Source organism: Salmo salar, chromosome ssa20, assembly GCF_905237065.1.
Source record: "Salmo salar chromosome ssa20, Ssal_v3.1, whole genome shotgun sequence".
Taxonomy (NCBI): Eukaryota; Metazoa; Chordata; class Actinopteri; order Salmoniformes; family Salmonidae; genus Salmo; species Salmo salar.
In genome coordinates, this window is record NC_059461.1 from 48,672,052 (window position 1) to 48,694,945 (window position 22,894).

Consider the following 22,894-nt stretch of genomic DNA (forward strand, 5'->3'; position numbering starts at 1 on the left):
CCGCCAGATTAGAGGCAGTTGGGATGACCAGAGATGTTCTCTTCATAAGAGTGTGAAATGGACCATTTTCCTGTCCTGCTAAGCTATCAAAATGTAACGAGTACTTTTGGGTGTCCGGGAAAATGTATGGAGTAAAAAGTACATTATTATCTTTGGTAATGTAGTGAAGTAAAAGTTGTCCAAAATATGAATAGTAAAGTACAGTACAGATACCCCCAAAACGACTTAAGTAGTAGTTTAAAGTATTTTAAGTTAATCCTTGTGTTGTCTTAAGGTTAAAAAATGACCCGCCACTATGTTTAACAGCAGAGAAAACCCCCTAAATGATGTTTTTTCAACTTGACATTTTAGGACTTTTCCAAGAGTGACCCCAACATTAGAAAAAGTGAAACATCGCCTTTGCTCATATTTCCATGAAATCTGTACACCACCAGGGTTCAAATATTGTGTTAGGGTCATTTTTGACCTGGCAGTTATAAATAATTTACACACCACAAAAACCACAAAGACACACACACACACACACTGAGAAATTAAGATGATGTGTGCTACTGATTGAACTCAGAGGCGAAATTGATTGTGTTGGGTAATTACAAATTAGTTCATGATTTTCCTTTCTTGAACATCACGGTCCTCCCTCCTTCCCATCTGTCTGCCAGGTCACTACCATGGTGCTAGCTTTGGCTCTCAGGTTTACAATCCAGACATCAACATCTGCTGTTCCGGGAAGCTGTCCAATAGGGTGCCTGGAAAGAACCTGGTGAGTCCATTAGCCCACAGACCTAAGGCCTAGAGCTAAAGCTTACTTCACTGAGCCTCCTCCACTACATTAGGTTCAGTTCTCCTCATGTCAGTCAAAGTCAAGTAAAACGGCTTAGTCATCCATCTACCTGTTGAGTTGTTGGTCAAAGCATAAAGACAATGCTGTACAGTACTGGGATGTAAAGTATCTGTCTAAAATGGTCAAAATATCTAAAAGGGGCAATGTAAGACAAGGCTGACAATATAAGTTTTCAACTGACCAATTTAAGTCCACTCAGAATGTTTAGACAGGGCCCCATTGGGAAGTGGGTGTCCCATACTCATTGCCAATGTTCTAGAGTGCTGTCTGTCTATCAAGGACAAAATATGCCCTATGATTTGCAAGTAAAAATGACTATTTAAAGTGGTGTTTGCTTTACTTGGGCTATATGCGGTACTATGTCAGTTTTGGCAGCACAGTTAGTTTTGTAAGCCCCACCCTGCAACCAGTTAGAGTAGAGCAGCTCCTCTTTTGTGTGAGAGTGTGTCAGACGACGGATAACTAGAGGTCTCTTTTCTATCGCTTGGCACTCTGTTGGTAGAGGATGTGTGCACAGGTCCCCTGGTAAGAAAGTTAGACTCTCTTTTATAGCATGTGAACTTTTGCGATTGTGTGTGAATTTTGGGTATGTGCATGCTACGGTGTGTTTGCATGTCTGTTATTCATGTTGTGTGTGTGTGTTGTTACCCTGCTGACTGGTGTGTGTCTCTCTCCCAGTGCTGCGGTACAACTCCGTATGGTGTAGAGGACCGAGGGGTGCTGTGCTGTAACCAGACCTTGCACCGTGTGGTGGAGGATGGGTACCAGTGCTCCCCAGGTGGCTACTTGTATCTGCCATCCCGTGACATGGTGTGTGGTTCACACGTTCATCTCAACGATCCAGGCAAACACTGCTGTGGAGAGGACACATACGACCCTCAGTATGAAATCTGCTGCAACGGACACAAGTGAGTTGCACTGTAGTGTGGAAACTGTAAGTAGTTGAACCTAGTCAGGTAGTTTATCCCAAAGATGTGGGGTTATCACTGTCTGCAAGCACAGTTCAGAATGCCTAAGGGCTCATGATTAGATCACTTCATCTTCAGCAGAATGTATCCAGCCTCCCTGTCTAAGTGTTTTTATTTATATTTAACTAGACAAGTCAGTTAAGAACAAATTCTTATTTACAATGATGGCCTACCCTGGCCAAACCAGGACGACGCTAGGCCAATTGTGCACCACCCTATGGGACTCCCAACCACGGCCGGTTGTGATTCAGCCTGGAATCGAACCAGGGTCTGTAGTGACGCCTCTAGCACTGAGATGCAGTGCCTAAGACCGCTGCGCCACTCGGGAGCCCAAATTGTTGATGCAATGTCTTGAAAGTGTGTGTGTGTGTGTGTGTGCGCGTGTTTGTACTATAACTAACTGTAGAAAGTATTGTAACGACCCGGTATTAAGTAGAGGCTGTGAGGGGGTGGCCAGTTCCAGGGGGAAAAAAAGAGGTTAAGAGCTTCCTGGGGCTGGCATCCTACTATCGTAGGTTTGTGAAGGGGTTTGTGGGGGTAGCGGCTCCTTTGAACCACCTTCTCAAGGAGGACACTGTTTTTCAGTGGACCGAAGAGCACCAGCGGGCGTTTGAGGCCCTCAAACGTGCCCTGATGGAGGCCCCTGTCCTGGCCTCACCAGACCCGAACCGTCCGTTCATCCTGGACACCGACGCAAGCAATGAGGGTTTGGGGGCTGTGCTGGCTCAGCGTGGTCCTAATGGGGAACACGTAGTAGCTTATTACAGCAGAACTTTTGATAAGGCTGAAAAACGCTACTGCGTGACAAGGAGAGAGCTTTTGGCTGTCGTGGCAGCAGTACGCCATTTCAAGTACTACCTGGGGGGCCTGCCGTTTGTGGTCCGGACGGATCACTCCGCCCTTCAGTGGCTTCTCTCCTTCAAGGAGCCAGAGGGTCAGATTGCCCGCTGGCTGGAGGAGCTGCAACCCTACGACTTCCAGGTGGAGCACAGAGCCGGCCTTCGCCACAGCAATGCAGACGCCTTGTCCCGCCGCCCGTGTGCTGAGGATGGCTGTGGGTACTGCGCCAAACGGGTGGAGCGAGAGAGAGAACTGTGCAGGGAGGAGGGAGTCACCGCCACGGTGAGTCAGCTGAGTGTGACAGAGTGCCGGGAGCTTGAGGCTGTGGACGTTGGGGAGTGGAGGCGTCGCCAGGAGGAGGACGCAGAGCTGCGTCCTGTGCTGCGGTGGGTGGAAGAGAGAAGACGACCGCCGTGGGGGGAAGTAGCCCCTCTATCACCAGTCACCAAGGGACTGTGGGCTAAATTCACAGTCCTTAGAGTGGCTGAGGGAGTGCTCCAGAGGGGGTGGAAAAAGCCAGCGACTGGAGAAATTACGTGGCAGGTAGTGGTGCCCAAACGGCTGCAGGGGAGCGTGTTACAGCAGCTTCATGGGGGAGTTGGCGCAGGGCATTTTGGGGTCGCAAAACGTTAAAGCGCGTGCGTAAAGGCTTCTATTGGGCCAGGCACAGGAGGGATGTTGAGGACTTTTGTAGGCAGTGCGACGAGTGTGCTGCTAAAAAAGGACCTCCAGGTCAGTCACACGCCCTCCTACAACAATTCCCAGTAGGGGAGCCCATGGAGAGACTGGGGGTAGACATAGTGGGGCCGTTTCCAACCACAGACAGCGGTAACAGGTGGATTCTAATCGCTATGGACTACTTCACCAAGTGGCCGGAGGCTTACGCTCTCCCAGACCAGGAGGCAGAGACAGTAGCTGATGCGTTGGTGGGGGGAATAATCAGTCGGTTTGGGGTGCCACAGTCTATTCACAGCGACCAGGGGAGAAACTTCGAGTCACGGGTGTTCTCTCTTAGGCGCGGAGAAGACGCGCACTACTCCGCTTCACCCCCAGAGTGATGGGCTGGTGGAAAGATTTAACAGAACATTAGCATAGCAGCTGGCCATCGTTACCTCAAAACACCAGAGAGATTGGGACACCCACTTACCGTTTATTCTTATGGCATGTAGGTCGGCTGTTTAAGAATCGACTGCGTGCTCCCCAGCGCTACTAATGTTAGGTTGTGAGTTGCGCACCACAGCCGAACTGACGTTTGGCCACCCTCCTGATAATGACGACGGGGTTTTGCCTGGCCCGAACTATGTGTGTCGTCTGCAGAACCGGTTAGAAGCGGCTCACACCTTCGCAAGAGAGCAACTCGAGAACGCAGGGGTGCGCCAAAAGCGCCACTACGACTCACGCGCTAGGGGGAGGCACTTTGAAGCGGGAGAATTTGTGTGGCTTCACAACCCCACGCGCAAGAAGGGGCGGTGCCCAAAGCTGGACAGTGCATGGGTGGGGCCGTGTCTGGTGATAGAGAGAGTGGGGGAGGTGACGTACCGGGTGGAGGTCCCTCCACGGAGCAGGAAGGTGGTGGTCCACCGGGACCGATTGGCACCCTACAGAGGGAGGAAAACGGTAGGAAATGGGAGTGAGGTCTCTGATGTGAGCCCACGGGAACAGTCTAACGAGGAGACTAGCGCAACCTGAGCCTGGGATGGGGGCTGCTTCTTCGGAGGGCGCTGGAAATGACATTGGGGCAGATGAGTGTTCTGGGGGTTCACCGGTGAGAGCCACGGGGAGGCCCAAGAGACTGATGCGACCTCCGGGTCGTTTTAAGGATTTTGTTGTGTAACCCTAGGGGCTAGGGTTTAGAAAGGGGGGGGGCTATGTAACGACCCGGTATTGTGTTCTGTGTTTGTGGGTGTGTTATGGTTCTCATGGCTACTAGCAGGGGTTAAATATGTCAGGACAGAGGGAAAGGTTGGGGGGGTATGATGGGTAATCCCGCGGGATTTGGAAATGCATAAATAGGGATTACTGTCTCATCTTCTTTCGTTCTGTTCGGGGCCTTGATCTGTTCCTATGGGAGTGCCCCTTAACTCGACATGGTATAATTGTGTACGTTTGGCATTTAGCGGCGTGGGCTGTGGCCTGAACAATAGCCCAGTTTAGGAATAAACCTGTGTTCTGACCTGCACACCTAGAGTCCGTCTCTTTTCCCTTTATGACCCAGCCGGGTCATTACAGTATTTTCCCACACGCTGTCTGAGACTGGGTGTGTATCTTTGTATGTTTATGTCTGAGAGGCATTGATGGATGCAATTCTGATAAAATAACATACCCACATTCCCAGTCCTACTACCTCAGATGTTGGAGAATTCTTAATTGAATGCACCATATCATACAAACTACTGCCTCCCAGACATATTTCAACAGGGTGTCAACTGCAGAAACCAAAGATCTTAGGGTATCCTCCCATTCTTTCCTTCACGTCCCTTTTCCAGTCAGAGGCATTCAGACAGTTAGACAGCCAGACTGGAGAGGTGGAATGTCTGCTTTTGGGTTTCCAGGAAAGGGGTCGCACAGTGGGTGGTTGTTTTTGTCTAATTCGTCCTGTTGCTTGGCTTGTGCTTGACCTCAGTTGTCTGACTCTATCAGGAAACTGGTTGACTCTTGTTTGGCATTTGAGGAATGTTACTAATGTATGTTCCAAGTAAATGTTGTTCATTATTGACTGAAGTGTGTTTATTTGGAATACAGAAAAATGTACCATGTCTGAGGGCATACCTGACACAGATGGGAAGGACTTTTATAAAAACACTTGAATCTACTCATGTTTTGACTTTGAATTGCGGCTTCACACGCTGATCTAAAGTCTATAGAAATGTGGTCGAGCACATCATTAACAACCAATGCTCCAATGTTAAAGGCTCTAACCCTGTCAATCAAACTGTGGGTCACGACCTTGTAGCGCGGCTCCCAGGAAGTTGCATGGCAGTCTGAATTTATACAGATGCCATTACTCGATACTTTGGCTATGAATCAAGAGAGAAGTCTGTGATAATAGTGCAGTTGTGAGTGACGCACTTCAATCTATTTTCCTTTTGACTCTGGCTGAATCCAGTGGAGGTAGGTACTGTTTACGATTAGAGTGGACGATTTCGTTTTTTTTATGAGCATGGACTTATTTCCAGTGGTGTAAAGTACTTAAGTAAAAATACTTGAAAGTACTACTTAAGTCGGTTTTTTTTTAGTATCTGTACTTTACTTTACTATTTATATTTTTGACAACTTTTACTTTTACTTCACTACATTCCTAAAGACAATTATGTACTTTTTACTCCATACGTTTTCCCTGACACCCAAAAGTATTTGTTACATTTTGAATGCTTAGCAGGACAGGAAAATGGTTCAATTCACACACTCAAGAAAACATCCCTGGTCCTCCCTACTGCCTCTAATCTGGCGGACTCACTAAACACAAATGCTTCATTTGTAAATAATGTCTGAGTGTTCGAGTGTGCCCCTAGCTATCCGTAAATTAAAAAAACAAGACAATTGTGCCGTCTGGTTTGCTAAATGTAAGGAATTCTAAATGATTTATTCCATTTAAATGTGGAAAATGAATTGTATCATTCACGTTATGAGTGTCCTGAAGTTGATGGGTTTATCGATCCCCTCGCCACTCTTGAAGTCACCTTTTGAGTTTCAGGTATCATAGTAAGATTCTGTATTGTCTCTAACCCTTTGACACATACAAACACACTCGTGTGATCATTATACAGTGGTCCCTGTAGCGTACGTTTCAAACCTGTGTGATTAGAACTCTTATTTAAAAACGTCCAGTTACGATTGACGCAACAGTCAGCGTTGAAGCTGGCTACACTGTTTTTTCACAGAAACATTTTACACAGTCTTTACAACGTTATGTCCTCAACGTGACCAGTTTATTTTTGGATGCAATTTTCAGACATTCACAAAAGTAGCTACAGCATAACAAAATTCTCATCCAAACTTGAAAATGTAGATTATATTATTCATAGCGCTGAGGAAGAGTGATCTAACATAAGTGGTCATATTTTGCTAACTTTCGGCTGATAAAAAGCGTAATATGAATTAGCTGATAGCAATTACTATTTACAATTTATCACATCACGGGTGAGCTCACCAGTGATCTAAATATACTTTCTATATATACAAAAGCATGTGGATACACCTTTAAATTAATAGAGTTGGCTATTTCAGCCACACGCTTTGCTGACTGGTGTATAAACTCGAGCACACAGCCATTCAAACTCCATAGACAAACATTGGCAGTAGAATGGCCTTACTGAAGAGCTCAGTGACTTTTAATGTGGCACTGTCATAGGATGTCACATTTCCAACAAGTCAGTTTTGTCAAATTTCTGCCCTGCTAGTGTGGAAACATCTAGGAGCAACAACGGCTCAGCCGCGAAGTGGTAAGCCACACAATCTCACAGAATGGGACTGCCGAATGCTGAAGCGCGTAGCGCGTAAAAATCACCTGCCCTAGGTTGCAACACTCACTATTGAGTTCCAAACTGCTCTGGAAGCAACGTCAGCACAAGAACTGTTCGTTGGGAGCTTCATGAAATGGGTTTCCATGGCCAAGCAGCCGCACACAAGCCTAAGATCACCACGCGCAATGCCAAGTGTCGGCTGGAATGGTGTAAAGCTTGCCGCCATTGGACTCAGTGGAAACAGGAGCAGTGGAAACAGGTTCTCTGGAATGATGAATCACACTTCACTATCTGTCAGTCTGATGGACGAATCTGGGTTTGGCGGATACCAGGAGAACGCTACCTGCCCCAACGCCGACTGCGAGCCAGGCCTAATCGCCCAACATCAGTGCCCGACCTCACTAATGCTCTTGTGGCTGAATGTAAGCAAGTCCCAACAGCAAAGTTCCAACATCTAGTGGAAAGCCTTCCCAGAAGAGTGAAGGCTGTTAAAGCAGCAAAGATGGGACCAACTCCATATTAATGGACAATTCACCAAGGAGGGAGAGGGCAGGGGAGACAAGGATGCTGAGGCCAAGGTTCTCAGACAGCTTGCTCATGACCCCTGACCAGAATGATTGTATAGGTGTGCAGGCCCGAGAGGCATGGGATTGACTGTGTGATTGGGGCAGGGCTTACACTTACTGATTTCTGAGAACCCCATGAGATGTAATTTACAATTAGTAATATGTGAACAGCGACAAATTTCGTACTGTATGAGTTGGGTTCTCGAATTGCCAGTCATAGAAAATGTATTTTTACAGATTGTTTGAGAAAGCTTACATTTTTGAAAAAGCGAGGATAGCTGATTTTTGTAATGATTGATATAAATGTTCTTCTTTCCTGACCAACACTTTACATATTGTATATATATTTTTGTTCAGTATAGTTTGTATGGGTCATGAACAAGCTGTCTGTGAATAGGTTCTCCAGGTGTTACTACTCTTTGTTTCCAAATCCTCTTGTCTACTCCTTTTGGATTATAAATAAACTACAAAGACTGCCTCCATCTGCCTCCTGTGTCTGCATCTGGGTCTCGCCTTGTGCCCTTATATCGTCAGCGAATACAGCCTCAAGTCTTCTTGGGTATGACGCTACAAGCTTGGCACACCTGATTTGGGGAGTTTCTCCCATTCTTCTCTACAGATTCTCTCAAGCTCTGTCAGGTTGGATGGGGAGCGTCGCGGCACATCTATTTTCAGGTCTCTCCAGAGATGTTCAATCGGGTTCAAGTCAGGGCTCTGGCTGGGCCACTCAAGGATATTCAGAGACTTGTCCCAAAGCCACTCCTGCGTTGTCCTGGCTATGTGCTTTGGTCGTTTTCCTGTTGGATGGTATACCAACAGGACAAAGTAAACCTCTCTGGAGCAGGTTTCCATCAATGATCTCTCTGTACTTTGCTCCGTTCATCTTTCCCTCGATCCTGACTAGTCTCCCAGTCCCTGCCGCTGAAAAACATCCCCACAGCATGATGCTGCCGCCACCATGCTTCACCGTAGGGATGGTGCCAGGTTTCCACCAGACGTGACACTTGGCATTCAGGCCAAAGAGTTCTTAGTTTCATCAGACCAGAGAATCTTGTTTCTCATGGTCAGAGTCTTTTAGGTGCCATTTGGCAAGCTCCAAGCAGGCTTTCATATGCTTTTTACTGAGGAGTGGCTTCCGTCTGGCCAGCATAAAAGCCTGATTGGTGGAGTGCTACATAGATGGTCCACAGAGGAACTCTGGAGGTCTGTCAGAGTGACCATCGGGTTCTTGTTCACCTCCCTGACCAAGGACCTTCTCCTCTGATTGCTCAGTTTGGCCGGGCAGCCAGCTCTAGGAAGAGTCTTGGTGGTTCTAATCTTCTTCCATTTAAGAAGGATGGAGGCCACTGTTCTCTTGAGGACCTTCAATGCTGCAGACATTTTTTGGTACCATTCCCCAGATCTGTGCTTCGACTCAATCCTGTCTCGGAGCTCTACGGACAACTCCTTCGATGTCATGGCTTGGTTTTTGCTCTGTCATGCACCGTCAACTGTGGGACCTTATATAGACAGGTGTGTGCCTTTCCAAATCTTGTCCAATCAATTGAATTTAGCACAGGTGGGCTCCAATCAAGTTGTAAAAACATCTCAAGGATGGTCAATGGAAACTGGATGCACCTGAGCTTAATTTCGAGTCTCATAGCAAAGGGTCTGAATACTTATGTAAATAAGGCATTTCTGTTTTTGATTTTGTATACATTTGCAAACATTTCGAAAAACCTGTTTTCGCTTTGTCATTATGAGGATGTTTTTTATATACATTTTAGAATAAGGCGTAACATAATGTGGAAAAAGGAAAGGGGTCTGAACACTGTCCGAATGCATTGTAAATGGTTGCAAGCACAGTAATAACACATGTAGATGACAACTAAACAAAAAATCTGACATTGTTTTTCCATTGGAATTTGGTTGTGCTTTTGATGGTTGAAAGCATAGTTATAATACATACGGAATTCAACTATCTTCTGGCTGTCTTTTTGAGTGGGTAAATAAAAGATTAAAATCTCATTGATCAACATCTTAACCAAATATTACCCCAATTTAAACGTTGAAATGACGTGGTGTGCCAAGTGGGAGGGCCCTCCGAGCGTGTTGGTAGGGGCTGGTTTGGGATTCACTGAATGATATACAGAGGTTTCAAGATGCTGACCTAATTTAAAACTTTAAATACACTGTCCTAACCAAAAATCTAAATATAAAAGATACATTTTGCTGATAGTTTTCTGTTAATTGATTAGCTAAATGGATGGCCTCCTGTCTTGGGGACTGCAGTGTCTGCTAGTTTTGGTAATCTCTCTGCATTGCTCATTCGGTTGATTCTAGTAATCAATGGGTTAAAACTCATAATTCTTATAGCTAGACTGATTGAATCTTCTTCAGTGCTATATCCATTGAAATAGAATGAGTAGCCTCCCGAGTGTCGCAGTTGTCTAAGGCACTGCATCTAGCTGTGCCACTAGAGATTCTGGGTTCAAGTCCAGGCTCTGTCGCAGCCAGCCGCGCCCATGGGGCGACGCACAATTGGCGTCCGGGTTAGGGGAGGGTTTGGCCGACAGGGATGTCCTTGTCCCATCGCACACTAGCGACTCCTGTGGTTGGCTGGGCGCAGTGCACGCTGACACAGTCGCCAGGTGTATGATGTTTCCTCCGACACATTGGTGCGGCTGTTTTCCAGGTTAAGTGGGCATTGTGTCAAGAAGCAGTGCGGCTTCATTGGGTTGTGTTTTCGGAGGATGCACGGCTCTCGACCTTCGCCTCTCCTGAGTCCGTACGGGAGTTGCAGCGATGAGACAAGACTTTAACTACCGATTGGATACCACGAAATTGGGAAGAAAAAGGGGTAAAAAAAAGAGAAAAAAATTAAATAGAATGGGTCAAATACATAACATTTTTAATGATCAGTACATATGGTGTTCACCCAACATGACAGCACAATGGCATTAAGGAAAGGAACCAAATTATGAGAGATGATGCTCTTTTGGTTTTGGGAGGTAAAATATTTTTTCTCTTCAAAGACACAACAGGTTGAGAAATGTTTCCTGCTGCGGAGGGAAGGCCTATTACCACAGCAGTGACCAGATGAAGTGCTGTGCAGAGACTCTGTACAACCTGCAGGTTCAGGACAGACTCTCAGAGGAGGCCCAGTGCTGTGGGAGTGTCCTGATGGAGGCTGGCTCCACGCAGACCTGCTGCTCTGCCCCAGGGCTAGACCTGGTCTACCCTACCCAGCCAGGGTTCACCTGCTGTGGGCACCGCTACCCCAACTCCTCCCTGTGGTCATGCTGCGCGGGGGTCCTGTACTCAAGGCCTGAAACACAAACCACCAGCAAGAACATGATTCCAGGTCAGTGGGAACCGGATACAATCCGAACTTGATTCACATTTTTCATCCATACATGATTTATGCCACAGCTTGAGTTGCGTCTGTTTATCTCTGAAAGGTCTCCTACAAGTCAGACAAGTGATATGAATATTGAATTCTATATCTAGTTCATATAAGATAAAGGGGGTGTCTTCTGATGGGTCCCTGCCTGGAGTCTGTCTCTGTCCATTTGTTTAGACTGTTGTTCATTATCCTCAGGACCCAGGCTTCTACCACTGGGCGATCTGAAGACTGAAGTCCTGTGTTACACCGAAGGTAAGGCCTCCAGTTTGAAGCACAGAATGAAAGGAAACATTACTCAATACTTTTATCTTTAGTAAGAACAGTGGGAAGCACTAAAATCTTCTTTGACTCTTGGATGTACATTGGCTTCACAACGCTTATCTAAAGTGTGTGTGTGTGTGTGTGTGTGTGTGTGTGTGTGTGTGTGTCCAGTTCTGCTGGGGACAGTGGAGAGTGTGTCCATGAAGACGAATGAGCGGTCCATCGTGATGGTGAACGCCATGTACATGCTGGCCTCGCGTGGCCATGTCAACCCCCTGCCTTCCCCTCACTACGTCACATTACCCGACCACTGCAGCTCCCCTGTAGTGGAGCCGGGCAACACTTACATCTTGATGAAAATACCTTTCTCAGACACCATAAGATTCATCTCTGATCTCAGCGATCATTCCTCCCCTGTCCATTCCATCCTTTCCAGGTGCTGAACCTTTTTCTTGCCCAGAGTAAAGCCCTACATAACGTTTGAAAGCTTTACAGTGTTTGTTTACAGTTACATTGTTAACAATCAATGGCGTAATAAAAAGCTTATCTTGGGTTCTGATGGGGTTCGACAGTTGAACTAAGATCATAAGGCACAAGTTATATTCTTCCAGAGTCAATTGGTATATATCGTTCATTTAAAAGTCAAAAAATTGCTGTTGCTATCACAGATTGCCTCTTTAAGCTATCAGTAGACATTTAAACCATGTTTGTGAAGTGATTGTATCACATTGTGCAAGGACAGGATAAAAAGCCTATTTTAACCAAGCATTTGTGTGTAGGTGTATGACTTCACCATTCATCAATTCATGTGGTTGTGTGGGGGTTTGTGGTTTTGTGGTTGCCTTTATCCCATCCACATATATGTACCACATTATCTGACACTTGATCACAGGATCACATTTTTGTTTTATTATTTCACTGCCAATCTGTGTTTGATCTTGTCTAGCCATCTTGTATCAAGAGGACCACAAAAGTCCTAGACTTTATTGTGTGTTATCCTCCATGATTATATTCATGTGCATCTATGACTTTTAAGTTTTATGTGTGCTTGTTTTTTTAAATGGTCGAATTAATAAACTAAACTAAATAAAGGGCACCTAGGGCACTGAGTCTTTGGCTGCGTTTATGAGCAAAGTGAAATTATGAATAAAATATTGTAAAACTGATATATACTGAACAGAAATATAAACACAACATGTAAAGTGTTGGTCCCATGCCTTATGAGCTGAAATAAAAAATCCCAGAAATGTTTCCATATGCACAAAAAGCTTATTTCTCTCTAATGTTGTGCACAACTTTTGTTTACATCTCCTGTTAATAATCACTTCTCATTTGCCAAGATAATCCATCCACCTGACAAGTGTGGCACATCAAGAAGCTGATTATACAATATGATCATTACACAGATGCACCTTGTGCTGGGGACAATAAAAGGACACTCTAAAATGTGCAGTTTTGTCACACAACACAATGCCACAGACGTCTCAACTTTTGAGGGATGCGCAATTGGCATGGTGACTGCAGGAATGTCGATCAGAGATGTTGCCAGATAATTGAATGTTAATTTCTCTACCATAAGCTGCCTCCAGCGTCATTTTAGAGAATTTGGCAGTACTTCCAACCGGCCTGACAACCGCAAACCATGTGTATGGCGTCGTTTGGGCGAACGGTTTGCTGATGTCAACGTTGTGAACAGAGTGTCCCATGGTGACGGTGAGGTTATGGTGTGGGCAGGCATAAGCTACGGACAACAAACAAAATTGCATTTTATCAACGGTAATTTGAATGCACAGAGATACCGTGACGAGATCCTGGGGCCTTTTGTCGTGCCATTCATCCGCTGCCATCACCTCATGTTTCAGCATGATAATGCACGGCCCCATGTCGCAAGGATCTGTATAATACAGCAATGTGTATTACAGCATGTTCCAGTTCAAGCTAATATCCAGCAACTTCACACAACCACTGAAGAGGAGTGGGACAACATTCCACAGGTCACAATCAACAGCCTGATCAACTCTATACGAAGGAGATGTGTCGTGCTGCATGATGCAAATTGTGGTCACAGCAGATACTGACTGGTTTTCTGATCCATGCCTCTACTTTTTTTTAAGGTATCTTTGACAAACAGGTGTATATCTTTATCCCCAGTCATATGAAATCCATAGATTATGGCATAATTACTTTATTTCAATTGATTGGTTTCCTTATATGAACTGCAACTCAGTAAATCTTTGAAATTATTGCATGTTGCATTTCTGTTTTTGTTAATGTCAAGGGTGGCTCAAGGAAGTAGGAGAGGTGAAGTCAAGGGCAGGAGACAGAAAATCCGTGAACACACTTTTAACGGGTATCCACTCAGACCAAAAAGTAGGTAGGGCAGGGCCCATAAAACAAATGCTCAAAAAACCCAGCCCAACACAATGCAGGGACGCAGCCCACAATAAACTCTGCGAAAATCACAGGGAAAGACTTGTTCCTCAAACAACATACGTCCTGATATAGAACAATCACGCAGAAAAAACAATCCTACCTAGCGAGAATAAATACCCCCGCCACTAACAACTAATACAAAACAGGTGCGTGCCTAACCTAGCCCTAACCAACAGAAAGTGAAACAGAGGATCGATAACAGCTAGTAGGCCGGCGACGACGACCGCCGAGCGCCGCCCGGGCGAGGAGGGGCGCCACCTTCCGTCGGTGTCGTGACAGTTCAGTATACTGTATAAACATCTTACTTACAGGTGGTCCCAGAAATCAAACCTGCTGTTTTGGCATAGCAAGCGCCATGCTCTACCAATTTAGCTACAAAGGACCACTCTTGGTAAAAATGAAAGGGAATGCTTATCATGGAGTTGATAACCATCAGATGACATAATAGAAAGAAGATTACTTTGCCTGAACAAGCACACCTTTTAGACATGAGCCATGCTTTTCCTCAGGGTACTCCATCACACACAGAGGTCAAAAAGGCATCAGTGTTTTTGAGCCTTTTATCTGAAATTGGTATGTTTTTTTTATTACAAAGCACTCTTGTCAGAGAGGACAGAGGAGCATCTATCAACAGGTTGTACTGCTGACCAGAAGGGAATAATGTGCTGCACTTTTTTGAAACACTCTGTAGTACAATGGACATATTTACCATCCTATTTACATACCACATAAATGGACTGAAATTCACAACCTAAAAGGATAAACATTAATATCAAGAATATTAATTTATCGGACTTACATAGAGACATACTGTATCCTGACAATACTTGCTTTGTGTGTTTGGTATGCTATGTGACACTACATCACTATTGTTTGTCCTCTTAAGGATCTGACCATTTTTTAAACAATTTTTGTCTAAAATGACATACCCAAATCTAACTGCTTGTAGCTCAGGACCTGAAGCAAGGATATGCATATTCTTGATACCAGTTGAAAGGAAACACTTTTACATTTGTGGAAATGTGAAACTAATGTAGGAGAATATAACACATTAGATCTGGTAAAAGATAATACAAAGAAAAACACGTTTTTTGGTTGTTTTTTGTTCCATCATGTTTGAAATGCAAGAGAAAGGCCAATATATGAATTAGGAATCTAGGCACAATTTAGATTTTTGCCACTTGATGTCAGCAGTGTATGTGCAAAGTTTTAGAGTAATCTGTTTCTGTTCAAAATGTTGTATCAAGTCTGCCCAAATGTGCCTAATTGGTTATTTAATACATTTTCAAGTTCATAACTGTGCACTCTCCTCAAACAATAGCATGGTATTCTTTCACTGTAATAGCTACTGTAAATTGGACAGTGCAGTTAGATTAACAACAATTGAAGCTTTCTGCCCATATCAGATATGTCTATGTCCTGGGAAATGTTCTTGTTACTTACAACCTCATGCTAGTCAACCGTCCCGCGAGGGACACAATCCTGTAGAGGTTGAACCTTGCTGCTCGTTTCTCCTACTTGAGATAAAGAGAGAGCTGATCTTTGGATAAGGCTTAACAACTGTTTAAATCAAGGCGTCATTCCTTCCAGCAGAATCGAAATACAAGGCTGGCTATTGTACATGGCTGGGTGGAAGGCTACAGCCATGCTGGCATCTGCATGATAACATAACTGCTGTATGAAAGACGAAGTAGATTTGGTTCAATTCAACATAAACAACCATCAATCAAAGCTGTCCAGTTCCATTCATGGAAGTATTCAGTTTTAGGGCAAACAATTGTATACACTACAAACACAGTCTAGTATTTTAATTATAGTCCTCCAGAAAATATACTGAAAAATAATGGAAGGAACTGATGTGATGGTGTCTCAAGGGGGTTTGTTCAAAAACGCATCCTTCCCTCCTCTCTTCCGTAAGGTAATCACTGATCTTTAGGTGATTGGAGAAAGCAATAGGATATGTACCTCGGTTAATGAATCCTTCGCCTCATTAACCAGAATGAAATTAAATCAAAATAACCAGTTGACACCGGCAACAAAAAATTGCTCAGAACTGTCGGAATTCTGAAGTGGTCCAAAAATAGTACATGAGTGGTACTATAACGATAAAATAACAATTTAGGGAAGAACTTGGCAAGAAATGAGAGGAAAGTCAGTAAGAAAATGAATCTTTCTTTCCAGGCTCTTGTCATGGGAGATGGCCCGACTCCTTGGACACCTTCCCAGTTAGCCACATCACTCTCAAGTGTACCACACAGCCTCTTACTGTATGATGTAGGCACTATAAAGCTCTGACAGGAAGTGTCTTAAAGAAAGCCAAACGTAACACTATTCTAAAACAGTTCTAACACACTGACCATGTCAGAGAGATCACTACAGCTGAGGAGATCTATGCTCTCTATGACCTACACAGAGAAAATTAAATGTTTGGAGGACCACATCTTTAATTTCATACAAATTGTTTAAAACAGAACAGCCCACATGTCAAATGTAATTTCATGCTGGTTTAGAGACTAATTAAAATACTATTTCCTCCTTTCTAGAGCCACTACAAATTACAGTGGGCTGTACCACTACTAGGGCCAATATCCTTTGAATAATCTCAGGGAAAATACTCATTTGAGCTGGAGAGCGTTATAAACAGGCAATGAAAGGTGATTATGGAGGCAAAGATCAGCTGTGTTAATAAAGAAGTAAATTCACGGACAGCAGCCTGGAGAGTCAGGGAGTAAACACACACACCTCAGATGCTGTCGAAGACTCAGTCTACTTGCAAGGTGTGTATCAAAGCATCTATTAGGAGAACAGTATAATAGAGACTCAATTTGGATGAATGATCTCCAAATGATCTGCTAAAGGAGGCACTGCTTCAGCATAGCTTGGGAATGTCTATCCAGAGGAATGAGGTGGGGTTGACTTGCTGACCGAAAGAAACTCAACACAAGCTGTGGATGCAGTGAATACTGAATATACACAGGAGTGTCCAAAAAAATTAGGAACACGTTCTCTTATTTAGTTGCACCCCTTTTACCCTCAGAACAGCCTCAATTTGTCGGGGCATGGACTACAAGTTGTCGAAAGCATTCCACAGGGATGCTGGCCAATGTTTACATTTACATTTTACATTTTAGTCATTTAGCAGACGCTCTTATCCAGAGCGACTTACAGTAGTGAATGCATACATTTCATACATTTTTTTTTTTTCTGTGCTGGCCCCCCGTGGGAATCGAACCCACAACCCTGGTGTTGCAAACACCATGCTCTACCAACTGAGCTACAGGGAAGGTTGACTCCAATGCTTCCCACAGTTGTGTCAAGTTGGCTGGATGTCCATTGGGTGGTGGGCCATTCTTTATACACACAGGAAACTGTTTGTATTTCTTTCTTTATTATTATTTGTTCCATATTTACATTACATTTCACAACACATTAAGTGTGTGCCCTCAGGCCACTACTCTACTACCACATACAGTATCTACAACACAAAATCTGTGTGTATAGTGCGTATGTTATGTGTGTGTATGCGTGTCTGTGCCCGTGTCCCTTCACAGTCCCCGCTGTTCCATAAGGTTTATTTGTATCTGTTTTTTTTCAAATCTGATTCATGAGTTGCTTGATGTGGAATACTGCTCCATGTAGTCATGGCTCTATGTAGTACTGTTCACCTGCCATAGTCTGTTCTGGAATTAGGGACAGTGAAGAGACCTCTGGTGGCATGTCTTGTGGGGTATGCATGGGTGTCTGAGCTGTGTGCTAGTAGTTTGAACAGACAGCTCAGTGCATTCAGCATGTCAATACTTCTCACAAATACAAGTAGTGATGAAGTCAATATCTCCTCTACTTTGAGCCAGGAGAGATTGACATTCATATTATTGATAGCTCTCTGTGTACATTTAAGGGACTGCCGTGCTACCCTAATCTTGGCTAATTATAATTTTCCTAAATCCCTCTTTGTGGCACCTGACTGGACAGTAGTCCAGGTACGACACAACTAGGGCCTGTAGGACCTACCTTGTTGATTGCCTTGTTAAGAAAGCAGAGCAGCTCTTTGTTATGGACAGACCTCTCCCATCTTAGCTACTGTTGCATCAATATGTTTTGACCATGACCGTTTACAACCCAGGCTTAATCCAAGCAGTTTAGTCTCCTCAACTTGCTCAGTTTCCACATTAATGATTTGTCCCAAATACAATGCTTTTCTTTTTAGAAATATTTAGGACTAACTTATTTCTTGCCGCTCATTCTGGTTTCACTTACACTTGCTGTGGTAGCTGACGTGTATACGTAGTGTTGAGTCCTTATTATTTGTATTATTATACCTTTATTTCAACAAGGAACACAGACTGAGACCAAGGTCTCTTTTACAGCTGGGCCCTGCGTATACATGTTTACACATACAGTTTAGGTATAATGATTAAGAAACTACACAAGACAAACAAAACGACCACAGATAGCACAAAAAAACCAGCAACAGATTACATTTACACATAGGTTATTCCCCTAACAGCACAATAACTTGCATTACCCAAAACAGTTGCAAGCAATACAAAAATAAAAATCCTCCAATAAATATTTAAAATGGGCAAGGGTGACAAGAGTCTTAAGTTTAAGTCTGCAGGCTATTCCATAGGCAAGGAGCGTAACAGGAAAAGGATACATAGACACACATGCCTTACTCAGAGCCAGTGGCAGGTCCTCATGCACTTCCACATTGTAGTAGCCAGAGGTAAGGTCCATCGTCGAGAAAAAGGCATTTCCACCTAAAGCAGCCAGCGCGTCAGCCTGGTGAGGGAGTGGGTGTGCGTCTTTGATGGGGCGAGCATTGAGCAAACGAAAATCAGTACAGAGTCTCAGGTCTCCAGACTTCTTCCATACAAGGACAAGGGGAGAGGCGAACTCACTACTAGACATCCTTATGATTTCACGTTCTTCCATCTCATTCAATGCTTGCTTGAGCTTCTCATAATGATTTGGTGAAAGGCGTCGGTAGGGCATCCGAAAGGGTTTCTCATCACTCAGTTGAATGCGGTGAAGACATCCAGAAGCTTTTCCACAATCCAACTTGTGCCTGGAAAAAAATGGACTGGTACTCAGCTATGAGCTGGATGAGTTTCTTCTTACCAGCAGGAGACACTTGACAGGAGTCGACATCAATATCAGTCAAACCTAAGTCACGTAAGACCTCAGGACTGCTTGAACTGTCAGGTCCGTCAGTATGGTGAAGTTGGCTGGAACCGTCATCAGTCAGCGTCAAGTCATCTTGGCAGTCGGTGAGTATATCAGCCGTTCTCCGCACTTGCTGCTGAAAAGCTGCTGATGAATCGTCATTCACACACGAACAGCCAAAGTCCTCTAGAGCCATGCAAGGAAAGACATCGGTTAGAGTGGCGTTTCGTCTCAATGTCACCGTCTTCTGAGAAGGGTTTATCACTCTAACAGGGAGCCACCCATCCCCCCGCAATAGAGCTACTGTCCTCCCTACCAGGATTGACCTTGGTGTTGACCTTGAACTGCTGGGCTCAATGAGAACAGCACTGCCCGCTGATAGATTCTGACTGTTTCGTAGTCTGCCCCAGACTAAGTGCTCCTGCATAGGCTCTAGAGTCACAGCCCCTTTTAGTCTCACAGTTCCAACTTTGTCAGGTACTTCACTGTCTCTCCATCTCTCCACATTAGCCATCATGTTGATTAGCTTGCTCTCCTCACCCCCGTCACACACAGGAGTAGAAACCCTCTCCCAGAGATCTCCATTAGTGCTTTAGGAGATTGCTGTCCAAGATGAGGTCATCACTCTGGCCCTCAACCACCAGTGTAGGCACGGCAACTCTACAGCCGTACACCTCCATCTCCAGCTCACATACTCTCAAAGGCCTCGTCTTCAACCCACCACAACCAACCAAGACTACCTCTGTAGGACTCAATGATGGACTTCTCAACACTCCTGCATGCAACAGTTCAGGTAAGACCCTAGAGCTCAAGGTACAAGCCATGGACCCACTGTCAAGCATAGCTCTCACTTCTACTTCTCCTCCAATTAACACCTTGGCATAGAATAAATCATCATATGGGGAAAGTCTCTGTGTGTTCTGCATTATGATACTCTTTTCAGTCTCCATTTCGTCACAAACACTTTTATATACAGACTCCAAATCAACAGCTCTCACCGATGGGGACTCTACAAAAGGCCCTTCTACATGCAGGCCTACTAGTTTTCCGGGAGCTGAGCAGTGATTACTGTAGGGACTCCACCAGCTGTGCTGCGGCCTTTGGGCACTGAGAGCGTGCGTGGCCAGCTACATGACAAAGAAAGCAGAGGTGATTGGCCCTCATGTCCAGCATCCCCGCACACGTCACATGGCCCATTAGACTTCAATTTGCTCCTATTCCTTTTTGGAACTTATGGTCAGACTGTTGTGGCCTCTGCTCCAGCACACGCTCCAGCATTGCAAGGATACGTTCCATCGGCTCAGCTGAGCCCTGAATACTCTAGGCTGGGGAAGGCAACACATTAGGTACAAGCAACTGGAATTTTGGCTGAACCCCTACCAACAGATGGTGACAGATTAAATGTCAGGAAACTCTACCTCTCCCAACACCTTCCATCTTAACAATGGGAAATCAACACACTAATAAAAATGGAAATGCAAAAATATATATATATATATATATATATATATATATTTTTACCTCAAGTCAAAATCTAACCTATATCTAGTACACTGGTAAAACTAACCCTACTTATATCAGATATACGTTAGAATTGCAAATAAACAAGTAACACAAAAGTTATATCGTTATCCGTGAAGAGAGTCTCAACCAGAGAAATCATCAATTTCGATAGTAAAACGGGGCAGTAGCGCCCTCTTGTGGCGAAATGCGATATTGCCATAAACTGCACCAGCAACGTCTTATCTGATTCTCCAACGGCAACCACGGCGAAGTTCTGAGATGGAAATCCAGCGAAGGATGATCAGATCCAGAACAACGGTCACGGCACCACTGTAACAGTACTCTTCTTGCGTTGTGTACAATCAATCATCGACACGAACTCCAACTTGTAACACCAGTCATGGAGCTTTATTCTGATAGGAACAGCACAAAATTGCACGTCATGCAATGCCCGGCTCACCATCCAACTCTGCACTCACGCACGCTGGTTTGGTGCTTGTTCACTGGGCAATGTAGTTACCAAAATAATACAGTTACAATATACAATATAATATCTTCAACAATGTACCTGATAGGAACAGCGCAAAATTGCACGTCATGCAATGCACGGCTCACCATCCAACTCTGCACTCACGCACTGTACAAAATATACGACCCCCCCACCAGACACAGTAAGTTGCTAGCTAGTATTAGCTGGAATTCTCTACAACAAAATGCACAAATATTCACCAAAAACCGCTGCATCTTATGTGTGATGTTAGAATAACATTTACAAACAAATTTATATAAATTGTACATTTAAATCATCACTTGGGAGTATAAAAATCACTTTTGACGTACAATGCTTTGCAACCAACAACTTACCGCTGGTTTGGTGCTTGTTCACTGGGACGATTCTAACTGAAACATCCTCCCTCGTAAGCAAGCTACGCAAACCAGCCAATAAGATGCCATGTTGAGTAGGTGAAGGCAAGACAAAAATAAAACCAAAACCCATTGGCTTAACAATAAAGTGGCAAGGGGAATCACCAATATAACCCTGTTACATGTGGTGCTTCCAGTCTTTACTTCGCCATGGAGGGCTGGAGCTACATCGTGTCCCTGTAATTCTGCTTTGTGGCCTTCAGTATGGAGGGCTTCGGTTGACCTGGTGAGCAGCCAGGAAGAGTCCTACGGAGGAGCCCCCAGTGGATCCTACCAGGTGGCTAACTACTTCCTCATGCTCCTGGGTTATGCTGTACCTATACCCTCTTCAATGCCCTCTTTGTCATCATAAACAGGGGCTGAACTGGATCCTGGGTCAGCTGATCCATCTGTGTAGCTGCCTGTGCCAAAGCAGACCCCTACGATGCCCACTGTTGCCCATGTTCTTGCCAAACCCGGTGGGTAGATGCTTGTGTGCTGATGCCACAGTGGAAACCCTGTGCCACAGGAACATGGACTTGAGCACCACCAAAGACAGAGAAATGCGGCAACACGGATGCAGGCTTCCCGGAGGGGATGTCATACATGTCGGACTACCATGACTGGTACGATATCTCCTAACTGGAGGGACACTGGCTACAAAATATCCAGCATGGTTTATCTGCATATAGGCAACACTGATAACTGAAGGTATAATCTTTCGTAATTAAGTTACTTGGAACCTTTTTTTCATCTTAACATTTTTTTTATACTGTATCCTTAATGTACTCAATGTATCGTGGAACCAGTTTTACTCTCCCCATAAAGTGCATTAGGCCTGTGATGATGGTTGTAGTACAGCACTTAAGAGTTCAGCATGTACACTTGTTTGTGGTTTCATGATGCAGTTTGTCTCCACAAGAGGGAGTACATTGATAAAGCCATGTGGATTTTGTTTTGATGGACTGCATATTCTACTGATCCAACTTTTCCCAACTGCTGTCCTGACTTTTTTGTGTGCAAATAAATGAAGGACATAAAAGACTAGACACTCCAGCAAATTCCCTCTGACATTTCCTCCTCCTTGCCTCTCAATAACTGGTCCAGGGTCTGTTATGTCGATGACTATGATACAGATCCACAAACAGAAAAGTGTGAGTTAGGTCTGACTAAATATTGCGATATTGTTACCACCTTCATATGACACACAAACGCAATTAAAAATTATTGATATATCTCTACTTTTATGTACACAAAGGAGCAGTTATTATAGACCCATGGCATGGTGTCATTTAAATGTCAGTACTGAGAGGAAAAATATGATCAACATCATACATTTTTCCTTATCATATAGATCTACATGATGTCAGACTACTACAAACGGTTTACATATTGACCAATTAGTCATATCTGAAATCAGCATATTCAAAACCTATATTAGCACTGAACGATTTACACAACAGAAAATTATAAAGTCATTAGTTCTGCAATGTATAGATCCAATTTGGCGCAATGCAGTTTACAACCAGCCAATTACAAAACCGCTACTTTTCTACCCGTTTCTC

General features: G+C 44.3%; 1 protein-coding gene and 1 long non-coding RNA gene across 2 annotated transcripts in view; both read left to right on the forward strand.

The window, feature by feature from the left end:
• Positions 1-12,575, forward strand: part of LOC123729246 (uncharacterized) — a 35,552-nt gene extending 22,977 nt beyond the window's left edge. The window contains exons 9-13 of the mRNA XM_045703526.1: positions 660-760; positions 1,520-1,749; positions 10,693-11,021; positions 11,259-11,315; positions 11,496-12,575. Of these exons, the coding sequence (XP_045559482.1) occupies positions 660-760; positions 1,520-1,749; positions 10,693-11,021; positions 11,259-11,315; positions 11,496-11,767 (989 nt within the window). The 3' untranslated portion in view covers positions 11,768-12,575. The remainder of the gene's footprint in view (positions 1-659; positions 761-1,519; positions 1,750-10,692; positions 11,022-11,258; positions 11,316-11,495) is intronic.
• Positions 12,576-21,418: 8,843 nt separating this feature from the next.
• On the forward strand, positions 21,419-22,378 carry LOC123729325 (uncharacterized). The gene is made up of 2 exons (XR_006761093.1): positions 21,419-21,627; positions 21,707-22,378. It is a non-coding gene; the product is annotated as an uncharacterized lncRNA (long non-coding RNA).
• The last annotated feature ends 516 nt before the right edge of the window (positions 22,379-22,894 follow it).